The sequence below is a fragment of the Phascolarctos cinereus genome, unplaced genomic scaffold (assembly GCF_003287225.1).
Source record: "Phascolarctos cinereus isolate Bilbo 61053 unplaced genomic scaffold, phaCin_HiC Scaffold_3;HRSCAF=262, whole genome shotgun sequence".
Lineage (NCBI taxonomy): Eukaryota > Metazoa > Chordata > Mammalia > Diprotodontia > Phascolarctidae > Phascolarctos > Phascolarctos cinereus.
The window spans coordinates 157,871,838-157,899,068 of NW_027555736.1; the positions used below are offsets into that span (position 1 = coordinate 157,871,838).

The window sequence follows — 27,231 nt, forward strand, 5'->3', positions numbered from 1 at the left end:
CCACCAGTTGGCTGAATCATTCTCTCCATAGTTACCATCACTCTTTCTGAATTCAGATTTTTTTTCCTTCTTCCTTTGTAAAGACAGTACTTTGACTCTTCAAATATTTTAGCTTAGTCTGTTTTAGAGCAATTCTATTACTACTAAGCCCAATTGGATGCCAGTCCCTCTATCTTTTAGGCATAGTGGAGCAACGTACATGTTTCCTGCCCCAGGTCCTTCTTTTCCTCAGTGCTCTAGCTGAACTCTGTTGCAAGACAGGGCACCCTCCCATTAAAATACTAGCCAGAGCAAGCTTATGCCTTTTGGATTTTTGCAGCATGAGGGAGAAGAGGAGGTTCATAGAATCATGTTATATAGTTAGCCCATGGGTTAGCTTTGTGCAGCCTTGCAAGAGAATAGTGTCCAGTGGGGAAGGGGGTGCTGAGTGAGTGTGTTACGGATTAGCCTTGTTTTTTGTTAGTTCATCAGGTTTAACATCATTTTTAACTGGTGCCTTTAGACCATGGAAACAAATGAAATTGCTTTATCTCTTGCACAATATTTCTATATTGGAGACATTTGAGAGGTCATGAGGATACAAGAAAATATCTTCTCCTCCATCTTGTACGTCACCTGACCTTACAGCCTACCACAGCTCTTTTTTTTAGCTTTTATTTAGTATTTTATTTTCCCCCACTTACATGTAAAAACAATTTTAACATTCATTTTTAAAACTTTGAGTTCCAAATTCTCTCCCTTCCTGCTTCCCCACCTCCCCCCATTGAGAAGGCAAGCAATTCCATATAGGTTATGCCTATGTAGTCACGCAAAACATATTCATAAGTTGTGTTGTGGGAAAAAAACAGACAAGGAAAAAAAACTCAAGAAAAATAAAGAAAGTAAAAAAAAAGTATGCTTCAGTCTACATTCTGACACCAACAGTTCTTTCTCTTGGGATGGATAGCATTCTTCATCATGAGTCCTTCAGAGTTCTTTTGGATCATTGTATTGCTGAGAATAGCTAAGTCATTCATGGCTAATTATCTTACAACATTGCTGTTACTTTGTACATAGCTTTGCATCAGCTCATGCAAGTCTTTCCAGGTGTTTCTGAGAGCATCCTGCTCATCATTTCTTATAGTACAATAGTATTCCATCACAATTACATACAATAACTTGTTCAGCTATTCCCCAGCTGATGGGCATCCTTTCAGCTTCCCATTCTTTACCTCCAGAAAAGAGCTGCTATAAATATTTCTGTATATACAAGTCCTTTTCCTTTTTGCTTTTCTCTCTTTTGCGATACAGACCTAGTAGTCTACTTTAACTCATAATTGCTGTTTACATTGGTCTTTCTACTATCCTTCTTGACCTCTATGCAGCATTTGGCACCATTGACCACTCATTCCTTTTAATTACTCTCTCTTCCCTCCTTTGAATCACTGCTTTCTCCTGGTTCTTTTATCCTCAGTTTCTTTTACTAGATTGTTAATTGTGTCCCACTCCCTAACCTTGGTTATTCCCCCCCAGGTTCTGTCTGAGTTCCTCTTCTCTTCCTTTGTGATCTCATCAGCTTCCATGATTTCAATGATCATTTCAATAAAGAAGACTCCCACATTTATGTATCTAGGCCTAATCTCTCTGCTGAACTTCGGTGCTACGGCACCAAATACCTGATAGGCACTTCTGTCTGGACATCAGTGTTCCATACGCATCTCAAATGCAACATGTCCAAAATAAAGCTTTCTTTACCACTGAAATTACCCTTCTTTCATACCTTTTTTTCTGAGGCACTGCCATTTTTCTTGTCACCCAAGTTTATAATTTCAGGGCTATCCTGAAATCTTTCCCTTTCTTTCATGATCATTATCCAATTAGTTTCCTAGTCTAGTCATTTCTAATTACACATCTTTTATATCCACTTCCTTCCCTCTGCTCAAATGGCCACCCCACCTAATTCAGGCTCTCATCACTTCATGCCTGGAGTACTGGGGGTAGTCACTTCACCTTTCCAACCTATCTTCCACAGAGATGCCAAAAATATCTTTAAGCTTAGGTTTGACTTGAGGTCAAGTCATTATTATTATCAAGAATCCTCACTAACTTAAAATATGATTTCTTACTTTAACACATAACTATTTGTTTCATCTGCCTCTTCAGCCAATCTGAACTGAATTTGAGGCCCAATAACTTAATCTTCTAAAGATCTTCTTAGCTAAGTTTGTCATCAAAAAATTGGCCACAGGATGATGAGTCTTCTGGCCATTATGACTAACAAAGAGTCTACAATCTGCTTTGTTATAGAAAGGACCTACATCAATTAAATTACTGATCTTTGGAGTATTGAAGAAGTATGAGTTTATTAGTAAACCTTATAAGCAGTAATTATCTCTTCATTATGGACTCATTACAAACCTGGTATTTTTCCTGTATGCATAAAGTGGAATTAATGAATATTCACTGACACATTTGATTCCAAATTGATGCCCCCATTTTCTTATATTTACAGTTCCTTTAAGACCTCCTGAAATTAGTTTGACAAGTCGAAGCCCCACAGATATTCTCATCTCTTGGCTACCTATCCCAGCCAAATACCGGCGAGGCCAAGTTATACTTTATCGGGTGTCCTTCCGAATCAGTACAGAAAGCTCTATCCAAGTTTTGGAGCTTCCGGGAACCATTCATGAATACCTCTTGGAGGGCCTGAAACCTGATAGTGTCTACCTGGTCAGAATTACTGCTGCAACAAGAGTGGGTTTGGGAGAGGCATCAGTATGGACTTCACATAGGACACCAAAAGCTACAAGTGTGAAAGGTACACTTTCTTAAATACATTATGGGGTGGGGTGGAATCTTTTTTTACTTCATTTCCTGAAGTAGAAGCTTTCTTTTACCATGATACTTAGGCCTAATGATTTTATATTTGAAGTTAAAAAATTCTGTTTCATGCTTCATTGAATTTCGCTTCATTTGTCTGATAGTGCAAACTTCTAAAATTTAGAAGAATCAACTGATTTTTATAGCAATAGGTTTGTGTTTTTCAAAATTTTGTTCTTTTTTCTATCCCTTTCTTCCATTCTTTATTTTTCTCCTTTCTTCATTTGATTCCTCCACTCTTTTGAAAGCTTTGGTGAGGGTTTTTTTGTCCTTCCTTCTTTTAACATTTTCTCTCTACATAATAACTCCTTTTCTTAGCAATTTCAATTTCCCAAAGCTTGTAGCCTGTGTCTTCTGTTGTGTGCTTAACTTTTTTATCCTTACAGAAAAAACCAAAAAAATCTATTTTTTTCTAGGTAGTAGCAAGTACATAAAGGAACATCCATGCCTGTTTCATTGCCTTAGTTTTGGTCTCCAAAATACAGGAATTCTAAGAAACATTTCACTGTGTAACTATAAATTTTGATTGCATTGGGAAAGCCAAGTGGCAGAGCATTATGTCCAGTGAATGGCTATTGTTTGAGAGTGTCTCAGTGAAGCAGAAATTTATTTCTTTTAAAGACTGACACTAGTAGTAAATAATGAGGTCTAGAGAATAGAGGCTGGTTAAAAAAAAAGTCCAAGAATTTTTTACACAAAGTGCAAAAATACCCAACCCTCTTATAAATCATTAGTCTCCCATTGGGAAAATTTGCAAGAGAAAAGACATCTACTTATAATTAGTATCTTTTTGCATAGAAACCATTGGGTTGCTTAAAAAAAACCTCTTTTAACATCTTGTTCACGCTATTAATTTGTATAGGAAATGCTTTCTTCAAATATAGTGCAAACATGAGTCTTCATTCAAGATTAATTATCACCAATTACAAACTAATGACTTTTTATTGTGAGTATGAGGTGTTTTTTTTTAATCTGATCAGTCTGATACAAAGAGCATTAGATTTAGAGGGAACAAACATAGATTAAGTTTCTGTTTTATGCCAGACACTCTGCTAAATGTTTAACAAATATTATCTCTCATTTGAGATAGAGAACCTCTTCTCCGATGTCCTCTGAGACTTTAAATCAGGTAACTTCTTTACTCCTGAGGCAACCCATTTCACTGTTAGAGAGCTCTAATTGTTAAGAAGGAGTTTTCACTCTAAAGCTAAATAGGCCATTCTATAACATCTCTGCATTGGTCCTTATTTGCTGAGTAGGGATGGGCGGAACAAATTTAGTCTCTCTTCTCTATGCTAGTCCTTTAATTACTGAAAAATAGGAATTCTCATCTTTTCTAAATTTTCCCTAGACTAAATAGTTTGAGCTCTTTCAATTTAGTTTTATGTGGCATGATCTTGAAGCCCTTCAACATCCTGGTTGCCCTCTTTTGGATGCCTCAACTCATCATTATTATTATTCCTAAAATTGGCTTCCCAGAAGTGAACACTTCTCTCCAGATGTGGTGTCATCAGTTGTTGGTTGGTAACAGATATTGGGCAGCTTTTGCAGGAAAGGGAGGAAATCGTGCTGAAAAACATTTATTTCCTTCAGTGTTTCATCAAGAAGAGGAAATTCAGTTTTTGGCTCGATTTTCCAGTAGTTTGTTAAATTTAATACTTTACTTTTTGTTTGTTTGTTAGATCTGTCCATCATTGAGAACACTCAAATCTCCTACAATTACAGCAGCGTTACCATACTTCCTTAGTCCTTGATGCTGTGTCTCTGTAAACACAGCCTGAAACTCAATACTTTTATAGATATTAAGTTTTTCTTACCTGGTTATACTTTTTATGTTCTGTTCTTGTTTTTGCTTTTAAATGTCTAGCCCCGAAGTCTCCAGAGTTACATTTGGAGCCTCTGAATTGTACCACTATTACAGTGAGGTGGCAGCAAGATTCTGAAGACACAGCAACTGTTCAGGGTTATAAGTTATACTACAAAGAGGAAGGGCAGCAGGAGAATGGGCCAATTCTTTTGGATGCTAGTGACTTTCTTCATACTCTCAGTGGTTTAGGTGAGTGTATAACTTGGTTCTTTCTTTTTTTCTGTCTAAGTAGAACAAAGAAATTGCACTTAAGATAGAAGAAACAGATACAGTAACAAATGAGAAGAATTGAAAATGCTTTTTTTCCCCTAAACTACTCGATTGCTTGCAACAAAACAGGTTTTTTGGAAGCTTTTCAAAATTTCAGTTACTTGTTTTGTCTCCTTACCTTTCCTCTGACTTTGTATCTTTCCACTTCTTTACAATGTATACTCCTAATAGAGTATTAGATTAATCCTGGTTAATTATATTTTGGGTAAGTGAAACAAAAATGCAGGGTAGAAACATCAATTGACTTGAAGATGATCAACAATTTTTTTTTTTATTTAAGAGCATCCCAAGCAGCTAGCGCCTAGACTTGCAGGGCAACACAGAACCAAAGATGAAATAACATGGCCTTAAGGATGGAGATGGATCATGGTAAAAACAACAAGTAGAACTGGGCCTCACAGTTTGGGACAAAGAATGGCTTCTATAACACAACCCATTATTTCCCTCTTAAATGGGTATTTCTAAGAACAAGGCACAGCAAACAAGAAAAGGAGAGGATAGGGCAAGAATTTCAAAGGAAATGGATAAAAGAGACAATACAAACCTGGTATAGCAGAAGCTTTACCTCTATGACAAATGATAAAAAAAAAATAAAGGAACAAGTAAGTCAGAAAATCAGAGTGACAAATCAGAAAAAAAAAATCAGAATAGATTAGAAAGGAAGAAAAGTAATGAGGATGACAAAGCAAAGGAAAAACTTCTTGGAAAGAAACACAGTAAAAGAAAGTTACTAAAGCAAGAGATTAGGGGGGAAATGACTGATCAATCTATGCAGAAAAAGAGTAGACAATTCAAAAACTTTGGATAGAGAAGATAAATTTAGGGGAGATGAAAAGGAGAGCCTCTGGGAATACACTAGTGTCAAAATAATATGAGCAAACCTAATTGCTGGGACAAAGTTCTCACCTAAATGAAGCAGGGAGTGGGGGCTGGTAAGAATAAAAACAAAAGAAATAAGTAAAGGAATATGGAAGCCTAAGCCACATAACTTTAAATGTAACTAGATTATACAGTCTGTTACAATGAAAGAAAATGACAATATTGGATAAGAAAAATAAAACAACACAGTATCTTGTATGTATGAAAAACATCTAAAAGTAAAGATACACATTGACTGGATATGAGAGTCTAAAACAAAATTTTCCTTGTATCATGCAATTTTTTTTAAAGCAGGAGTTGTAATCATGCTGTCAGACAGAGGAAAAATAAAAAATTCATAATATCAAGAAAGAAAAACAGGGAAACTACATTATGCTTAGAGTCAACATCAAAATTAAACGTGCAACAATGGCATAGCATATAAATTCAAAAGGAAAAATTAACTGAATTGCAGAAAAGTACAGCTAATAAGAATAATTGTAGGAAACTTGAATGTTCCTCTCTTGGCTAAATAGATCTAACAGATAAACAAAAAAGGGAAATTTTTAATTGAACAAACTGTTGAAAATTCTAGAGTCAAAAAAGTTTTCCATATTCTATTTTTTAAATTAATTTATTTTGAATTGTCAACAATCACTTCCATAATCTTCTGAGCTTCAAATTTTTCTCCCCCTCCCTCCCCACCTCCTTCCCCAAGATGGTGTACAATCTGATATAGGCTATACATATACATTCCTATTAAACTTATTTTCACATTAGTGATGTTATAAGTAAGAATTAGAGCCAATAGGAGGAACCACCAGAAAGAGGAAACAAAATACAACAGAAGAAAAAAAATAGCAAATAGTATGCCTCGGTCTGCATTCAAACTCCATAGTTCTTTCTTCTTTGTGGATAGCATCTTCCGTCATGAGGCCTTTGGAGATGTCTTAGATCCTTATATTGCCGAGAAGGGTTAAATCTATTAATATTAGTCATCGCACAACATGGCTGTTACTGTGTATGACGTTCTCCTGGTTCTGCTCACTTTGCTCAGCATCAGATCATGCAAGTCTTTCCAAGTTTTTCTAAAGTCAGCCTGTTCATCATTTCTTATAGCACAATAGTATTCCATTACATTCATATACCACAACTTGTTCAGCCATTCCCCAATTGATGGCATCCTCTCAATTTCCAATTCTTTGCCACCACAAAAAGAGCTGCTATAAATATTTTTGTACATGTGAGTCCTTTTCCCATTTGTATGATCTCTCTGGGATACAGCCCTAGAAGTGCTATTGCTGGGTCAAAGGGTATGCACATTTTTATAGCCCTTTGGACTGTTTTCCATATTCTAAATGGGAATATTGAAGAATATAAATAATTCTTAGTATCACTGCTCAAAAAAATAGCTGCCTGAGAAGATACATTCTAGTATATTACATCATTATGTCAAAGAACAATTATTTCATTAGCTTAGGAATTCACTATGAGGTATCCAGGCATATCATAACTCCCTGACATACAAAGACTTTTGGAACTGTATATATAGCTAATTGACAGAATATTCGCTCCTGCTATTAGTACTATTTCTTTTCTTAGGTATTAGAAGACTCACTGTCCCTTACTCTCCATTATCAGTTTATCCATTCTGACTTCTACCTATTCTACCACTATATTATTTAAAAAATTTTTTTTATTTTTTGGCGAGGCAATCAGGGTTAAGTGACTTGCCCAAGGTCACACAGCTAGTGAGTATAATGTGTCTGAGACTGGATTTAAACTCAGGTCCTTCTGACTCCAGGGCCGGTGCTCTATCCACTGCTCCATCTAGCTACCCCTACTATATTCTTTACCTGTTTTTTCCTTTATAAAACTGATTCTTCCAAATAAGTAATAGCTTAAAAGAAATGTAAGTTGCTTTTAATGGGCTTACCATCTTTCTGAAAAGACAAAACTAATATTTGTTTTGTTTTGTTTTGTTTTTTTGTTTGTTTTAGGCAATTGGAGTTAAGTGACTTTCCCAGGGTCACACAGCTAGTAAGTGTCAAGTGTTTGGTCTGAGGCCGTATTTGAACTCAGGTGCTTCTAATTTCAGGGCCAGTGCTCTATCCACTGTGCCACCTAGCTGCCCCCAAAACTAATATTTGTGAAACTAAAACAAACATATAAAATCCATGTAACAAAATGCAATATTGTGTGATTTAGAACAAATGTGCTGTAGAATTTCAGAGGCGGAAGTGAGGTAAGAGAGTTGAGTGAGGAATAAAGAAGAAAAATATCAGTTAAAATACCTAGAAGTTCACAGGAAGCAAAATTAAAGAAAGCCAGTAGTAAAATCCATGGCATCAAATGTCTGTATATGAAGGACAGAAGTAGACAGCAAACAATATAACTAAAGACCGTAATACAATGAAGCAAATTTGACCTCATGAGTGTCACTGAGACTTGGGATGAAACCCATGATTGGGTTCTGGGTGGGTATTACTCAGAAGAAACAGAATAGGTAAAAGGGAGTTAGGATGGTAGTAACATTGTGTATTAAGAAGATTATACAAGGAAATCCAGTAAAGAGAGGGAGGAAGCATGGTAGAGAGAATTTGAATTAAGATAAGTGGAAAGAAAAACAGGAGTAATTTTGTTTTCTAAATATGCTGCAGGCCATGTAGAAAGGAGAATCAGATTTCAGGAGACAGATAATCATAAACCCAGCTAAGAAAGGTGATACTGTAATTATCCCATGTAATAGTGTAATTTAATTATCCAGACATTTGGACAGCTAGGTGGCGTAGTAGAGAGAGCCTCCCGCCTTGGAGTCAGGAGGACCTGTGTTCAAATCCAGCCTCAGGCACTTGATACTTACTACCTGTGTGACCCTGGGCAAATAACTTAACCCCAGTTGCCTCACCAAAAGGCAAAAAAAAAAATTATCTAGACATTTGCTGGGCCTTTAGAGGTCTTTGGTCCAAGCAGACACTAACAATTTCTTTGACATATTTTAATAATTTTATCTTTAAAAAAGATGGAAGAACCTCCCCAATGGGAAATGTTAATGTGTATCTAATTCTCATTAACAGATAGAAAATGGTTGTGAAGATGGAAATGATGTGATCCTTGGGTGGGGAGGTGGGGGAAACACTTTCTTCTAAAGTTTATGATAGAAAAGGAGATGAAAGCTGAACATAATCTGGTATGTGCCCTAGAATTTGGGAAAGAAGATGTTAAGGGCTGAGAAGTAGAATCCCATTGATGTAACATTCTACAGGAATAGACAGACCAGGAGGGATAGAAAGCTTTCAAGAATGAAATTCTAGGGGGTGCACAAAGAATTTGCCGTGTAACTTAGTTTTTAAAAAGATATATACAGAATTTAGAAAAAAGGAAAAATAATGGAGGATGAGTAAAAAAGTATAGTATGCATGTTACAAGATTATTAAGTATGTAGGTCAAGGGAATGATATATAATTTATGTTTTCAAAGTATTTGATACATTATCTCATTCTATTTTTATGAAAACGTGGAGAGATGTGAGCTAGACTATAGTACGATTAGATGGATTTGGAACTGGTTAAGAGTTAAAGAGTTGTTATTAATGGGTGGATCTCAGCTTGTCAAGGTGCCTAAGTCAGAGTGCCCCAGGGATCTGTGGTTGACCTTCAACTGTTTAACATTTTTATTGGTGATTTGAACAAAGGCATAAATGGCATACTCTTCATATTTGCATTTGACACAAAGCTGCAAGGGATAACCAACATCCAGGATGTCAGTCATGATCCAAAAAGATTCTGACAGTCTAAGATGTTGGACAAAATCTAATAAGCTGAAATTCAATGGGCATACATCATAGACTTAGGCCTGGAAAATACTGCAGAAACCTTCTATTTTATAAATGAAGAAACAGGTCCAGAAATTGTGTTTTGTCTAAGTCTCATAGGTTAAAAAAAATGTCAGAGGTAGGATTTGAACCCTAATTCAAATGTCTCTAATGTAAATGTTCTTTCCACTGTACTATATTGTCTTGCAGTTGGGACCAAAAACAGGCAAACAAAACCAAAACAAAAAATTGTCCCAGGTATAAGATAGGGGAGTAAGGCATGAATAAAAAGTAATTTGTCTGGAAATCACTTAAAGATTTTAGTGGACTGCAAGCTCAGTAAGAGTTGGCAGCATGATGTGGCAGCCAAAAAGTCTTTGCAATTTTAGGCTGAATTAAGAGAGGCAAAATTTCCAGGAATATTACTGTCAAGGACACCACCATTCTTCCTGTTTTCCAGGATTGCAACCTTAGTGTCATCCTTCACTCTTCACTCTCATTCACCCCACACAGTCAATCAGTTGCCAAATCTTGCCATTTATGTCTTTACAACATGTGTTGCATACATCCTCTTCTCTCCACTCACACAACCAGCACCTATGTCAGGCCCTCATCACCTCTTGCCCAGGCAATTGCAACAACCTCAAACCTCTCCCAGTCCAATCCGTCCTCCATATGGTTGTCAAAGTGATTTTACTAAAGTGAAGGTCTGAGCATGTCACCCATGTCAAACTCCAGTGGCTCCCTGTGTTATCTCTAGCATCAATGCCTCTTCCCATTTAAGTATTTTTACAGCCTGGCCCTTCCCACCTTTTCACTCTTTTTTATAAACATATTACTGACCTTCATGCACTCTGCAATCTAGTTCTGCTGGTCTTGCTGTTCTGCACACCTGGTGCTGTCTCCCATCTCCATGTGTTTGTGCTGGCTGTCCCCAGTGTCTGCCATACTCTCACTCTACCTCTTAGACTCTCCATTAGGGTAGAGGGAAATATTAACGATATTACTCTCAACACTCAACGTTCCTTTTAGACCAAGCTCGGGCATCACCTTCTTCACGAAGTCTTTCCTAATCCCCTCAGCTGCTTGTTGTTGTGGTTTGACTCTTTGGGGCTCCATTTGGGGTTGTCTTGGCAAAGATACTGGAGTGGTTTGACATGTCCTTCTCCAGCTCATTTTATAGATGAGGAAATTGAGGCAAACAGGGTTAAGTGACTTGCCAAGCATCACACGGCTAATATGTATCTGAGGCCAGATTTGAACTTAGGAAGAGGATACTTCTTGACTCCAGGCCAGGTGCTCTTATCTATCCCCCTGTGCCACGTAGCTGCCCCCTTGCCTGCTAGTGCACCACAAAATTACCATGTCCTCATTTTGTATAGATAATATGTGCATGTATTGTTGTCCCTCTGCCCATTACAGTGTGAGCTTCTTAAAGGCAAGGACTGCTTTTCTTTATATCCCCAGAGTTTAGCAGAATGCCTGGCACACACATAGCTTATTAAGTGTTTGCTCACTGACCAATAGTCCCATTGCTTTTATCAGACCCTGCATAGATTGAATTGTATTTAATCCTCTGAGCCATAGTTTGGAAAAACATTGGTAAGCTATAAAGCAACCAGCATGAGGGAGGACATTGAGTCTTTGCCATGTGAGGATAAGCTGAAGGAACTGACACTCTAAGCTAGAGAAAACTCAGAGAGCTTATGATAGCTATGTTGAAGTATTTTAAGGAATGCCATGTTAACCTGTTCCATTTGTCCCCAGAGGGCAGAACCCAGATTAATCAGTAGAACTTGATATTAGGAAAAATTCATTAACAGTATTATCCAAAAATATACGGACTACTGTTTGAAGGTAATGTGTTCCCCCTCCTTGAAGACCTTCCTGCTGAGGCTGGATGACCATTAATGGTTATGTTAAAGGTGATTAAGCAACCTTGTGGGAAATAAAGAGATAGCTGTCCTGGAAGGAGCAAAGTGACACAAAGTATTGGACTTGAGGTCAGAAAGACCTGACTTTGAATCCTGCTTCAGACTCTTACTAACTATGTGACCCTGAGCAAATCATACTTTGAAAAGTTTTAAGTGCTATGTAAATGCTGACTGTATTATGTGGTAGTATGGCGTCTGTTTTTCTTGTAAAGGCCTTCCTAACCTGCTCTCTTCCTACCTTTCCAGTCTTCTTATACTTTATTCCCCTCTACATACTCTGTGATCCAGTGACACTGGCTTCCCTTGATGTTTCTCACCTAAGACACTCCATCTCCCTGCTGTGTGCATTTTCACTGGTTGTCCTCCATGTTCTCACCTCTGCCTCCTGTCCTCCCTGGCTTTCTTCAAATCCCATCTTCAAGAAGCCTTTCCCTTCCTCCCTTAATGCTAATGCTTTCCCTCTGAGATTATCTTCAGTTTATCCTTTACATAGCTTATTTGTGCATGGTTGTTTTTGATGTTGTCTCCCCAGCTAAGACAAGCTCCTTGGCAGCAGGGATTGTCTTTTGCCTTTCTTTCTACACTTAGCACAGTGCTTGTCAACATGGAAGATGCTTAATAAATGCTTGCTTACTTGAGTTGTACTAAATGTCAGTTATTCATTCATTGAACAAGCATTTATTAAGCCTTTACTATATGCCAGGCATTGTACAAAGTTCTGGAGATAAAAACACAAGCAAAATAGAAAGGGGAACTCCTTCAGGAGCTTCCATTGTGATAGAGGAGACAGCATATAAAGGGAAACTGAAAAGGCCAGAATGGGTTTGGAAGGAAAAAAAGAAAGATGTTATGCCTGGGTTGGTGGTGACAGGCATTATGGAGAGGCATAGAGGAGTATAAGCAGGTGGGAAGTGAAGAGATGGCTGGGAGGAGCCCTCCAATCAGAGGGAGAGCAGAGGCTACTTTTAAGGTGTAAGTCTGTAATTTCTAGGGCTGAAGTCATCTTCCTGGATGGAGAGGTTTCTGGGGCATGATGGAAAAGTCTAGAGGAGAGTTGGGAGATGAAGAGATGCCTGATCTGGATACCCTCCTTAGATAGAGGCTGTAGGGGGATCTTGCCACCCCCCAATCAGAGGAAGAGGTCCCAGGAGTAGAGGGTATTTCACTTCCAATTCCAAAATTCTGATATTCTGTGTGTGATTCTTAATGGTCAGGGAAAATTTCATGGAAATGAATCTTGAATTGGGCTTTGAAGAATGAGTAGGATTTGGATAGACACTTCCCTTCTCACCAGTCCTGGAGCCAGGAAGACCCATTTCATGAGTTCAAATGGTGCTCCAGATACATACTAGCTGTGTGACCCTTGGCAAGTCACTTAACCCTATTTGCTCCAGTTTCCTCATCTGTAAAATGAGCTGGAGAAGGAAATGGCAAACCGCTCCAGTATCTTTGCCAAGAAAACCCCAAATAGGGATGCAAAGAATTGGACAGGACTGAAATGACTGGATGACAACAAAAACAAGTCTTCTATTATTGTTGTTATTATTTAGAAGAAGAATTCTGCCTATCATGATTCATAGGGATATATTTCTTCCTATTTAAGGATTTAGTCTTTCCTGTAAATTATAATGTAACACCTATCCTTTTTTTAATGCATGAAAAGAATTTAGATTCATTTTCAAGGAGAGTTTAACTTTGGCCAAATTGACCCTGAGTCTTAACTAGGTCAAATGACCCCTTGACCATTGTCAGGGTTTTTTTTCATCTGCAGCATATATCCTACTCACAATTTTTAAAGATATGGGGAAAGCAGTGTGTTATGTTAACTGGACAACTGACCATCTGTGATAATTTTTAGTCATAGCATCTGGCAGTTGCCCCCTGTTTAACAGAGAATGATGTGACCAGAGGCCAGTAGGTTAAAAGAATCCTGTTTGTGCCTTGAATGCTGAATACTTGCTTTTGCTGTGTTTTTAATTATATTAAAATAAGACCCCATACTATATCATTAAAGATTCTTAACAGGAGCTGGTTTTACTTATCCAATAAATAGAATTTTAAGTAGAATATTACCAGGTATGTGTTGGTAAATTTTAAACAACCAGCTCTCTATTATTTAAAAAAATGTACTCTGGACATAGCTTTAAATTTAATTTGTATTATTAGTATTTTCCCAATCACTTTGTTAAGTCTGAAAAATAAATGAAGCTCTAACTTGTAGTATTTGCTGATTTCTAAAGTGTAAATTTTGACGTGAATTTAACAGTCTACTCTTGTAAGCCATTTTGTACTGACTGCAGCAAATCCCTAAATATACCTGTTTAAAGCATACAAATTCAGCTTGACCTAAACATTTGAATGGCAATCTGAAAATTATTATTTTGTATTCAACACAACCCCCTTTTCTGATGTCCTGAAATGTATCCCTTTGTTTTCTATCATATTTCTTCTACCTTAAATAATAAAATATCTGATAAGCAGGTATCTTGTAATACATCATCTTCATTAATACAAGTATTTCTAGATTTCCAGTAAGAAAGTCAACTGATTTACAAATTATTTTCATTCATGAAATTTTTATTAAGTATCCTCTGAGTGTACGACAACTGTAATACTTTCTGTGAGGGGTAAAGAGAACAAGCCAGGCCTTGCTGGCAAAGTATTTTCATTATACTGGGGATAACATTAGCTTTTCTGGTTAACTTTGAGGTAAACAAGAAATTCAGTTAGCTGTTTAGGATACCTATTTCTCTAGCTATCCAAATATTTTAAGTTTTTTGCATCCATTATTCAGGGGCAGCTGTGTGGCAGAGTTGAAAGATCCCTGGGTTTGAATCTCAGCTCTGCCACTTCACATTCTGTGGTAGTATGTCGAGAGATCTGTGCCTGGCTTCCTGAATTTTAACATTTGGTTTTTTTTTTAATCAGTGCATTCAAGGCAATCAAAATTGGCAGATGGCACAAATAGAATAAAAGAGATAGCTACATACCCTAGATGACTATCAGGACCAGAAAAGATACTAGAGCAAGCCTAGAGCATTAAGTTGATTCAATATAATGAAATTCAGTCATGATAAGTGTAAAAAGTCTTACACTTGGGTTCAAAAATTCACTTTTACAAGTACAATATGAATGATGAATGAATGAAAAAGAATTTGTCAGGTGTTTCCTAAGTGCAAAGCAATATGCTAAGCTCTGGAAATACAAATAGGAAACTAAGATGGTCATAGCTTTCAAAGAGTTTGTAATCTCCTAGGCGGAAGACAAAACATTTATAGGAATGTTCAGATTTAGGGCTGATGGAAAGGCCCAGTGGTCCTTAGTTTGAAACAAAAAGGCTTATTTCATCTCATTTTCATTGATAAAGATATATTCATTTTTGATGCTGAACCATTTGTTAATTCCAAACACTTTGATGGTGAAAACTCTCTTTTCCAGATCTTGTGTAGCTATAGCTGTAGGTAACTGTGCTCTGGAGGAAGCTGTGCCAGGTCATATCTCTGCAGGGTTGCTTCTCCAAGTGATGGCTTGTGGGGGCTGGGCTGGTGGTCTGGGAAGCGATTGCTAGATTGTGTCTCTGCAGGAGTTGCTCCCTTGGACCATTGCTTCAAGGGTCAGGCTGGAAGTCACCTGGGGGATGGTGCTGTTTGCGTGGCTGTTTCCGCATAAAATACTAAGCTGCCTCCATTCTGGTCAGGGAATACGTTGTGGTTCAGGTGGTGACTGTGGTTTGGCCCACCCAGTACATGCCTCCTCCTGTCTTTCCCTTGGGGCACCTTGCTGATTTGGCCAGTGTTGGTGGTGGTGAGGAGGGCAGGACTCATGTCTACAGAGGTAGCCCACCTGGACAGTGGCTGGAGACTGAAAAAATTTTGTTTGAGAAAGATCTAGGGAATTTTAGTGGACTGAACACTCAATAGAAAAGGCAGCTGGTGGCATAGAGTTAGCTTAGAGTTCTGAGATTGGAATCAGGAAGACCTGAGTTCACAGACCTGGACATTTACTAGCTGTGTGACCCTCAGAAAGTATTTAACTTCACAGTCTGCCTCATTTTCCTCACCTGTAATATAAACATAATAATAGCACCTACCTTATGTGGTTGGGAGTATCAAATGAGATAATATTTGTTTAAAAGGGAAAAAAAAGAGCTTTGCACAGTGCCTGGCACATAGTAGGTGATTTAGAAATAGTTCCTTTCCCTTCTTCTCAAGGAATCAGCTGTGTGATGTGGCAGCTGAATAATAATACTAATAATAAAATAATGAAGTCTTGGGGTGCATTGCTAAAGGTACATTTTCCAGGAATAAGGAGGTGCAAGTTCCACTGTTCTCTTCTGTGGTCATGCTGTTTCTGAAACATTATATTCAGTTATGGATGCCGTAATTTAGTATATCGAAAGTTGGGTTATGAAGGGCCCTGATTCCATACCACATAAGGATAGAGAGAAGAAACCTAGGGATGGTCATCTTAGAAAAGAAAATAATCAGGAGTCAGTGAAGCATATTTAAGTATTTCAAGGACTGTCATGTGGATGAGGAATTTGGTTGATTCTGTTTAACACTAGAAGGCATAACTAGTAGCTGTGGGTGAAAGTTACAGAGACAAATTAGGCTTGATGTTGAGGGAAAACTTTGTAACGGCTGTCAGGGGCAGAGGCTAGACAATGATTTGTCAGGTAGGTCATAGTAAAGATTCTTTTTTGTATTATGAATCCCTTTGAAAATTTGGTGAAGCCTATGGACCACTTCTTAGAATAATGTCTTGTTGTCTACCTTCATAATTGAGGGAAACATTAAATCTCAGAGATTAGTGAAGATAAAGATGTAATTATTTCCTTATACAAATAAATTCACAGACTCCCTGAAATCTATCTACCTCTCCTTGAGGGGGAGGGTGGAGTTCATGGACCCCAGGTTAAGAATTCCTCATTGACTAAATGGCTTCTGAGTTCTCTTCCCGAACTAAATTCTGTGGGTTTTACTTAGTAACTATACATGTGACTTTGGACAAATCATCTGTAAAATGATGATAGTACTACTACTATATGGCCTTCTTCATAAAGCTGTTGTAAGGATCAAATAAGATAATTTGTGTAAAGCACTTTGTAAATGATAAAACCTAATTTGGATTAGCTTTTTTTTTTTATCAATGAAAGTGGTTTTAAATCCCTCTCAAATCTTATCAGCCCCAGCAAGGCTTATAGCCTTTATCTAGCCTTATAGTCTTTAGAAAATTAGTGTTTATACACACTCAATTGGGTATGGAAATCTGTCTTACCCTATAGGAAAATAGGGGGGAAGGGGATAAGAGAGCTGGGGAATGATACAGGGGAGGGAGTAATCAGAAGCAAACACTTCTGAGGAGGGACAGGGTCAAAAGAGTGAATAGAATAAACAGGGGACAGGATAGAATGAAGGGAAATATAGTTAGTTTTTCACAACGTGACTACTATGGAAGTGTTTTGCGTGACTACACATGTATAACCTGTATCAGGTTGCTTGCCTTCTCAATGAAGGTGGGTAAGGAGGGAGGAAGGGAGAAAATTTGGAACTCAAAGTTTTAAAAACAAATGTCAAAAATTGTTTCCACACGCAACTGGGAAATAAGAAATACAGGCAATGGGGTATAGAAATCTATCCTGCCGTACAGGAAAATAGAAGAGGAAGGGGATAAGAGAAGGTGGATGGGGGGGAGATAGAAGCAAGGGCAGAGTAGGGGAAGGGGTATTAAGAATGCATGCTGCCTTGAGGTGGAAGGGGGATGAGATGGGGAGAAAATTTGAAACTCAAAATCTTGTGGAAATAAATGTTGAAAACTAAAAATAAAGAAATTAATAAGAAAATTAGTGTTTAAAAAAGACATAGCAAAGTTCAGTCCTTACCAAAGTATGAGAGACATGTTGATATTCCTGTTTTGATTTATTTTGGTAATTTAAAATATACATACACACACATATGTATATGTGTGTGTGTGTGTGTGTGTGTATAATTTTAGGTTTTAGCCACTAACTTTTTTTTAAAAAAAAATATTAAGTAGCTACTATGTGCAAGGCATTGGGTGTCTAAAGACAAAACAGTTGCTTCCCTTAAGGATTGTACGTTCTGCTGGTTATGTACATCAGGCACACAAATAAGTTTAATGGGGAAAATTAAAGAACGAAAAGCACTAATTAATACCTGAGGAAGGAAAGAAGTCTTCATAAAGGAAATTGTGCTTGACTGAGCTCTGAAGGGCAGACAAGAATTTGTAAAAGTTGAGAGGAGGGAGGGAGGAGTGTTTTTAAGGCATGAGAGACTTGCCAGTGCCAGGAAGGAGGTGAGGATCTCACATTCAGAAAACAGGTGGGCTTTCTAGTTTGTCTAAAGCATAATTTCACGAAGGGGAACAGTTTGAAAAAAAAAAAGAGTAAAAAGGTACATGGCCACCAGACTATGGATGGCCTTCACTTTTTTTTATACACTGAGGTTCAACATATAGTTTGGCAGATGTGTGTTTTGTCCTAATTTTTTGATAATGGGTCAGTTTAATTTCCTGTAAATATGTGATCATTAAAATCTTCTTTATTATTATATACATGATGTTTAACCTAACCTACATAGCATGTTTGAAAAATGTTCTATCCCCACACAATAAACTAAAGGAAAATAGTGTTTTCAAATTCCTAAACTCCGAATCACTGGACTGAAATAACTGATTCATGTATTTTTTGTTCCTTGTTTTTGTATCCCAGAAATTGCTTTGAAATCTTGAAATTAGAGTTAAATGATAAAGCAGCAGCAGTCTATTTTTACAAGTTGATGGTAAATGCAGTTTTGAGATTTTTTTTTTTTAATATTTTATAGGATGGTATACTGGGGGAAGGAATTATTTAGAAGAAACTTAGAGAAAATACAAACGTCAAAGGAATTAAAGTGGAAAACATGGCCCTTATTTCTTAAGGTCTTGTGACAGCCCTCTTTCATCCCCATCTTTTTTTCATACTATTCTAATCAAAAGCAACTAGAAAATAGTTTTGATAACAGTGACTACAGGAGGACAGTTGAGTAAAATAATTTCAATTTTATAAAGTGCTTTTTTATAATAACCCATTTGTTTTGTTTCGTTTTACCACCACAGCAAAGGTTGTAATGTATTGCAAAAAATTTAGTAAAACTGCCCCACTATTTAAAATATCTCATCCAGACTCCTTTTTTCCTACCCAGAATAATATAATCCAAGAATTAGGAGAGATCTCAGAGGTTATCTAATTCAACTCTTGCCAACACAAGTTCACTCTGTCCAGTGTCCTTAGTAAGGATCCTTAGTGATAAAGAAACTAAAATTTTTTTTTCAAGAAACCCTATTCTACATTTTTAGTAGATTTAAGATGAGACACAGAGTTGTCCATTATCTTTTCTAAAAGAAGATATAACATCAGAAACAAATATGAGAATATAAGTGTTTATATTTCATTGAATATTTTTAAAAATCTGATTGCTCATCCATTCCCTGGACCAAAGTTATTCTTTTAAAAAAGCATACATACACATGTGTATTCATAGGAAAAAGGATTCCAAAAGAATACCCATTATATTTAGTTTCACTTTCTAATTACAAACATTTATGAATAGTACTAGAATATGTCTTCTAATTTATATTATCAATGCCCTACCTTCAGAACCACCCAACATTAAAAACAAAAAAGAAAATATAAACAGTTGAACCAATATAAATATTATGATTTCTATTCATGAATTCAGAACCAGAACCTCATAGTCATGGTATTTAGGTTAGGTAATTGCTTTATGAAAGCTTTAATTTAGAACTTGGTTAATCAAAATGGGACTGCAGTTACAAGTATTAGATACTCATCTAGAAAACTAGTTGAAGCTAAAAACAGCCATTCTGGAGGGAACCAAACAAATATTATATTCATAGTTCATAATAATCACCCATGAAAGTAATTAACATTTGTTTGCTTTGTATTTTTTAAATCTAGTAAGTGTGAAAAATGTAAAATATTGAGGATTACTTTCTTTACATATGAATTATGGGAAAAACACAAACATTACATAAGAAACTTCAGTGATTTCTTATTGCTTTGAAGATATGAACTTTTAAAATATGAACTTTTAAAGCCCTTCGCGATCTGATACCCTAAACTGTCTTTCCAGGTTGCTTTTCTGTTATTTCCCTTCAAGAACTCTGTTTCAGCCAAACTGACATTCTTGTCATTATCCATACATTACATATTGTCTTCTGCCTTGGCAGAGGCTGTCCCTCATGACTGGAACGGACTCCCTTCTCACCTCAGCCTCTCAGAATTGCTTCAAGGCTCAGCTCACATTCTACCTCCCACATGAAGCCTTTTCTTACCCTTTCTTAATATTTATGGCCCTTCCCCTTTTATTTCACATTCGCTTTATGTATATTTTATATTGACTTGCTTGTATGCATCTGGTTCTTTCTCCCCCCAATAAAATGTAGCCTCTTTGTGGGCAGGAACCATTTTTCTCTTTGTATCTCTGGCCCTAGCACAGCAGTCAGTACACAGTAGGTATTAATAAATAACTCTGTTGAATAAATAAGTAAGTATAACTTCCAACATCCAGAATTGTTTCTTGTTTTGTAGAGATTCTTCAAGTCCTATAATGGAAAGTGGTTCTTTATATGTGATTAATGACTGAACAAATAAACTCTTTATAATTGTTGCTATTTTAAAGAGCTTTGGGTGCTTTATTAAATAAACATAGTGGCACATGTTAAAAGGTCAAAATATTTTAAATCAATAGTGGTGTTTATCAACAGACATGTCAGATAATCTTGAGAATTTCTTGTTAATTTTTAGCAGTCCTTTATACTTATTATTATTTATTAGTAATTATTTTTATTATTATATATTATTATTGTTATTACTTTACACTTAATATTTAAAGGGAATCTTAGGCTCTTTATGGAAACATGGTAAAATTATGTCAAGTTTCTAAAGTCACATCTCACTATAAGGTGACATATTCACCAGAAGGCAGTTAAAACTTAACACATACTGTAGAACAAGCTCATGCATGCTTATTTGACTTAGCTACTTGGTAAGACAAAGGTACCCAAAGGATCCTGCTTAGCCTTTCTTTTAACCCTAAGAACATTAGTGAAGTAAGTTCTTTTCATTGGAGGAAATGTGTTCTGAACTCCAGTGTAGTACTTGTCATTTTGAGAAGAGCTGAGAACATTTTAGGTAATAACTTGTCAGTTTTATAATGCATATGATTCATGTTATAAGGATAGCAAATATCTCTTAAAAAGGAAGACCTGTACTCCATATATCCCTCTCCTATGAGCTGAACCTCATAATAATTCTCTATGGCATCCAAAGCTCTGGGAATGTCTTATCATTGAAGTGGCTGTGGGATAAAATAATTTTGGTACTTCAATAATGAAATCTCCTTGGAATGGCCAAGACAAAACATAATTCTACTATATTTTGCCCCATGGTAATTAATAACAACAGCAACAATAACAGTAATTATGTAGCACTTTTAAAGTTTGATCCTCACTACAACTCCAGGAGGTAGGTGATATTGTCTCCATTTTGCAGATGAAGATACTGAGGGAGAGGTTAAGTGACTTGTCTAAGGTCGCACAGCTATAGCATTTGAGGTTGGATTTTAACTCAGGTCTTCCTGACTCCAGATTCAGTGCATTCATTTACTGTACCACCTGAGCTGCCTGGGTTCCCAGTGTATATCTTAACATCTTTCTGCAGACTTACTTCAGATGAGTTTGCTTCTTACTTAAAACAGTGAACTCAAATCTAAATGGAAGTTACTCAGATTCTTTTGTTTTAAAGTTATTTAGAAAGTAAGTTTCAATAGAGAAGTCATTAAGCTTAATGACTAGATTATATTTCACTGCGTTAAAGACCCTATGTTTTACAATGACATTTGTTTATGTTAGATTACTCTGCGTTTATTTTTCAACTGACTATTTTCTGAGACCTGTGTAAAATTCCATTAACATTATTGCTTGCATTTACTGCAGAGCAAGATCTTTGGGTGCATACCACACATTTTTTTTTGCCTCCATATTCAGTTCTTCCTGTACTTAAATATGTTTTTTTACTAATAGCAGACACTGTCCAACAGTGAATCTTTATGATTGCATTCCTTCATTCTTTCCTTTCAGAAAGGCCTGAAAATAGGGTTCATTTAACTAAAGTTAGTGTTCTCTTTAAAGAAGTTGTTTTGAAAACCACCTACTGTGTAGCCTGGAAAAAGGCTAGCAAAGTGTGAATACCAGCTAAAACAAATAGAACAGACATTGAAAAAATAACGCATTTTATTTTTACCTCCATTAATTATCTTTAAATGGCTCTCTCAGACAATCCATTTTTAAGCCAAACCTTAGCAAGACTAAAATTCAGACTTTAAGGAATACCTCCACTACGGACAAGTAAATAGAAATTATAAATATTCAGTTCTCTAACGCAGCTCAAGATACTAAAGATAACTGGTTTTTGCTTGATTTTTTTATAAGGTGGACATTTGAGTTTTTAAACCTGAACTTCCTGTACCTTTCCATAGTTAGGAAATCATCCTGCAACTATAGATTGGATTATTTCTTTTCTGTAAATGATTCTATTTTACTTTTCTGTGTCCATGGGACACATCCATTTGTTGCTTTTCTGTATGTCCATGCAGCAGATGTTTATGATATATATGTGTGTGTGTATATATATATATATATATATGTACATACACACACACACACATATGTTATATATACACTCACACTCAATGTCTCTCCCACTAAAATATAGGCTCATTGGGAGTAGGGATTGTTTCAGCCTCTGTTTCCCTAGCACATAGCCTAGTGCCAGGCCCGTAACAGGCACTTAGTCAGTATTTGTTGATTGATTGATTAATGATCTCTTCAGCTCTCACAGGTTCAGTTATTTCTATGCAAATTTCTTCTAAATCTATATATTCCACCCTAGCCTCTACTAATTTCCAGTACTGCATAACCCACTGCCTAATAGACATTTTATATTTTATGCACCATATGCATTTCAAACTCAACGTGCAAAATATAACTTTTTCTTTTTTCAGAAACTCACTCATCTCCCCAGTTTCCCAGGTTCATCATTTCAGTGTCATTCTTTCCCCTTCCTTATCACTCACATAGTAAAGTCCTATCAAGTCTACCTCCACAATGTCTCTCATAAGTCCCTTTCTGTCCCCTCACATAGCCACCGTTGTTCTGAATGCCCATATTACCTCTTGCTGAGACTATTACAATAGCTTTCCAGTCTGTCTTCTTCCGTTCTCTTTCCTCTCCCATCTATTCCTTTTCATAGATGCCAGTTTGATATTCATATAGAGTAGGTCAGATCATGTCACTACCCTAGAGGCTTAAGAAGTTTCAGTGGTTCCCTGGTGCTTCTTGAATAAAACTACAAACCCTTTTTGTTTGTTATTTAAAGACCTTTACAGTCTACCTCCAACCTACTTTCCTGATTTGACCTTATGTTTCTTCCCCTCTCATTATTCCAGGTGAATGGTCTCTTTCCTGTCCTTCCCCCCAACCCCTGCATATTGTCCCATCCATCTCTGCTGTCCTGCATCTCTGGATTCTCTCCCACCTCCTCTCTACCTTTTAGAATCCTTTGCTTCCCTCAAACTGTGGCTCACTTGCTGTCTCCCACAGGAGACCTTCCCTCATCCTTCTTCCTCAGATTACTTTTAAAATATGCATCTCTTTCTCTCTCAGTCTCTGTCTCTCTGTCTCTCTATATATGCACACACACGCGCGCGCGCACACACACACACACACACAAAACACACACACGCGCGCGCGCGTTACTTTCGTCTAGCAGAATCTAAGTTCCTTAAGGGGAGAGACTAGTTGACTTTCTCTCTGTATCTCCAGCACCTAGTAGAGTGCTGTGTGGTGACTCCATCAGTGCTCATTGAACGGAATTTGAAGTTATCCTCCCTTCTCTGATCTCATAATATGAAATCTAGGCAGTCAAGTGGTAAGTACAGTGAATAGAATGTTGGATTCAGAAAGACCTGAGTTTGGATTCTGCCTGAAATGCCATAGCTGTGTGACCCTGGGCAAGTCACTTAACCTCTCCCTGCCTCAGGTTTTTCATCTGTAAAATGGGGATAACCTCAGAGGGTTGTTGTGAGGCCCAAATGAGAGAACACATGTAAAGTACTTTGCAAACCTTGAAGTGCTAATATAAACACTGGCTAACATTATTATTGACTGTACCTATGCTCAGTGCTTAGCTAAGTCTTCCTTGAGTCACAGTTATACGTCTCCTCAGTTATACTATAAGCTTCTCAGGGCCAAAGCGGGGCCCACAGAACTTAGTTGAATTGTTTAAGGTCATAGTGCACGTAGCATGTGGGCCTTACAGCGGGGTCTGTCTCATACCTCTGTCTTTGTATCCCAAGCATGTCGTTGTTGTTGAATCATGTCAGCCTCTTTGTGACCTCATGGACTGTGCTCTCCATGGGGTAATTTTGGCAAAAATACTGGAGTGATTTGGAATTTCCTTCTCTAGCTCATTTTACAGATAAGAAGCTAAGGCAGACAGGTTAAGTGACTTGCCCAGGGTCACACAGCTAATAAGCCTCTGAGGCTGGATTTGAACTCAGGTTTTCCTGACTCCAAGCCCAGTGTTCTATCTATTGAGTCATCTGGTTGCCTCTGTAAACAAATACAAAATGTTTCATAAGTATTTGTTGGCTCAAATTAGCAGAATTCAAGTGAAACCTATTTCCATTAGGCTACTTGTTGGACAAAGCTCTTATGTCAGCATTCTCAGATTTCATGATGGGACAGAAGGAGAACCTCCACAAGGAGGTTTATTTTGTTTATCCTAACACAGCAAGGATATGCAACAAGGATGGAGTGATACTTAGCTTCTTTGGATTCGGCCCCCTTCATCACCAAACACATCTGGTCGTCAAGCCAGGATATGGTGAAGGACGTGGTGATTCACTAGGCCTACAGAAATCCACCATGTTGGAGGGGGCCAGATGCCATGTGAGTGGAGCTTTTTAGGTGACCAGAAAGCTGCCTCAGGGAAACAGGCCAATCAGGGAAAACCAATCTTTGTCAAGAGAAGAAAGGAAGAGGGGTAGGCCCTAACCTATATTGTTGGGAACGGGCTGGTAGGGTAGTAGTTCTATCCTGGGTGAAGTGCAGAGTTTTAGAAGACATGGGTTTAAGTCCCACATGCTATGTGTCATATGACCTTAAACAATTCAGTGAATTTCTTTGGGCCTCAGCATCCTCATCTGTAAAATAAGAGGGACAATCCTAACATTCTGTGAACTCCTCTGACTTTCCTCTATACCTTTTGGAAAATTGGCTTAGGTAAGATGTACCTGGAGCAATACAGAATTTGGAGGATAATTATGTGGATGACTCTTTCATTTTAGCATCTTCTAGATCTGTAAGGATTTTATGGGCTTAGAATCCTAGGATCTTAGAACTAGAACTTTAAGGCACCTCAGAGATCATTTAGTCCAGCTCCTCATTTTATAGGTGAGAAACCAATGGAAGGCAAATGACTTGCCCAAGGTTATACGGTATCAGAGGCAGATTTCGAAAACAAGTCCTCTCATTGCAGAGTTGGTGGAATTTTGAGCTCATTGACTTGATTGTTTGCCCAGATGGAGACAAAATTCATTTTACTTGATTTGGGGGGAAAATCATTTTGCTTAAATTTCTTGATTTCTAAATATAGAAAAGTTTCCTATGGAGTGGAAGAATGTGAAACAGGCAGTAAGGAAAAGGAATCAAAGGCAGTGTCACACGGAGGTTTTGCCATAGGATAGCAGAAAGGACATGCTTGCCAGGTATCAACTTGCATTCCTAGACAAAATACTGGAAATGTTCTACATTCTTGAACTTTTGAAAATATTTAACATCAGGCCTTAATTTAAGGCTGCTTAAATAATCCAGTGAAATGGACTAGCTGAATTGTTGTTACCTAGTAGAAGAGAGCATAGTGTGTTGGAGAGAGCAGTGAATAGATTGGGGAGGTTAGGGGTCCTAGGTTCTATTCTTAGTTCCTCTACAAGCTAGCTATGTGACCTTGAGCAAGTCACAACCTCTCTGGGCCTCAGTATTTCATCTAAAGGATGAGGGAGTTGGACCAAATGAAACTCTTAACAGCCCCTACCAGATCTAAAACCAGTCATTCAAAATGCATTTATGAAAATTTCAGGATAATATGATTTCAGCCTTTCAATCTTGAATTAAAGGTATTTGAGTTAGGGTCCTAGGGCATCTCACTTCAGAGGTGCTGCTGATATAGTATTAAGGAAGATGAGTCACACAAAGGGCATTTTCAGGGATGCAGCTTCTGCTTCCCCTGCCTGACCATATCTTTCATTATAGCTCTTCCCCATAAATTGAAAAACAGGCTTGCTTCTACATATCTGATGGCACAGCTGCAAATATATGCAATATCCCAGATATATACACACAGCATGTCCCCCGCTTGTTATGTCCAGGAGATACTGTGACAGCATATAGCACATACAGGAAGGTAAATACTGGGGACTGGTTCTCCCCACCTGCTTTTTGCCTCTATCTCCCAGTTAATAAGCCAGTAGTTTGTTGTATCCTGTTATCAAGGCCCATTCAAGGCAGGAATATTTCTAGAGTATACAAGAGTTGTTGTGATTTTAATGTATATCATTTTACATTTTTAAAATCTTCATATTTTGTAATTTGGGAGAATTTTGTTTTAAACATTCAGTTCATTATTCTTTTAAACTAAAGGCTTTCAGTTTTGTTTAAATACTGAAATGCAAGTCCTTGCTTTTCATAGGTTCTAAAACATATGAGGCTTTATGAAAAATATGACTTATTGAGTCAGATTTTTATTTGTGAACAACTATTAAAAAAAAGATTAAGTAAATAAAGGTCTCTTCAATTGACTGAAATACGTGTGTTTGTGCTTTAGGGAGGTTTGAAGTTGCTTTTACTACTTTAGCATCTGTGCAATAAATTCACTCTTTTGCCAGACAGTAAGGGGGAGGGGGAGTGAGATGTTGGGGGCATAAGTTTTGTAACCTCCTTTTCATAAAACCACAAACTTAACATTTTCCTAGAGAAAATCATTTTTATCCATAGAAAGCTTTAACTGTTTTTCATTCTCAAATTATCTTGGACTTTTGCTGTAACTCAGATACTGAAGTTTGTTTTCTTGTTAAAAAGAGTAAAGAAAATCTATCTACCCTAAAAGTGCAGAGCACAGATAACCCTTTGACCTTTGGCACTGAGTAAAGATTTACAGTACTTATATAACCTCACTTCACTTGCCTAACTTAAAAGGGCCTTAAATAAAGTAAGGCCCCCTGTGTTGGTAGGAAGAATAAGCAGGAGGAGGAAATTTCATTATTTTAAGTGACAATGCATTTTTACCAGTCCATAAAATGAAAAAAAAAACTGATTGTGCTGTGCTTACAGATAACTTCTTTCTAGTTGAAAAAGGCCAGTTTGAATCAAATGTTAGAGGAAGTTAAAACCTAAGGGTAGTCTTTGCACAAAAACTCCAACACAACCTCCCCTTCCCACCACCTCCAATGCAAACTCCTAGCTGAAATAACGATATTGTTTTTCTTTTG

The 27,231-nt window shown here is 37.2% G+C and overlaps 1 protein-coding gene across 1 annotated transcript in view; it reads left to right on the top strand.

Moving 5' to 3' along the window:
• The window catches only part of PRTG (protogenin), a 134,363-nt gene that overhangs the window by 64,993 nt on the left and 42,139 nt on the right, over positions 1-27,231 (top strand). The window contains exons 10-11 of the mRNA XM_020981348.2: positions 2,492-2,797; positions 4,727-4,915. Coding sequence (XP_020837007.1) covers positions 2,492-2,797; positions 4,727-4,915 — 495 coding nt within the window. The remainder of the gene's footprint in view (positions 1-2,491; positions 2,798-4,726; positions 4,916-27,231) is intronic.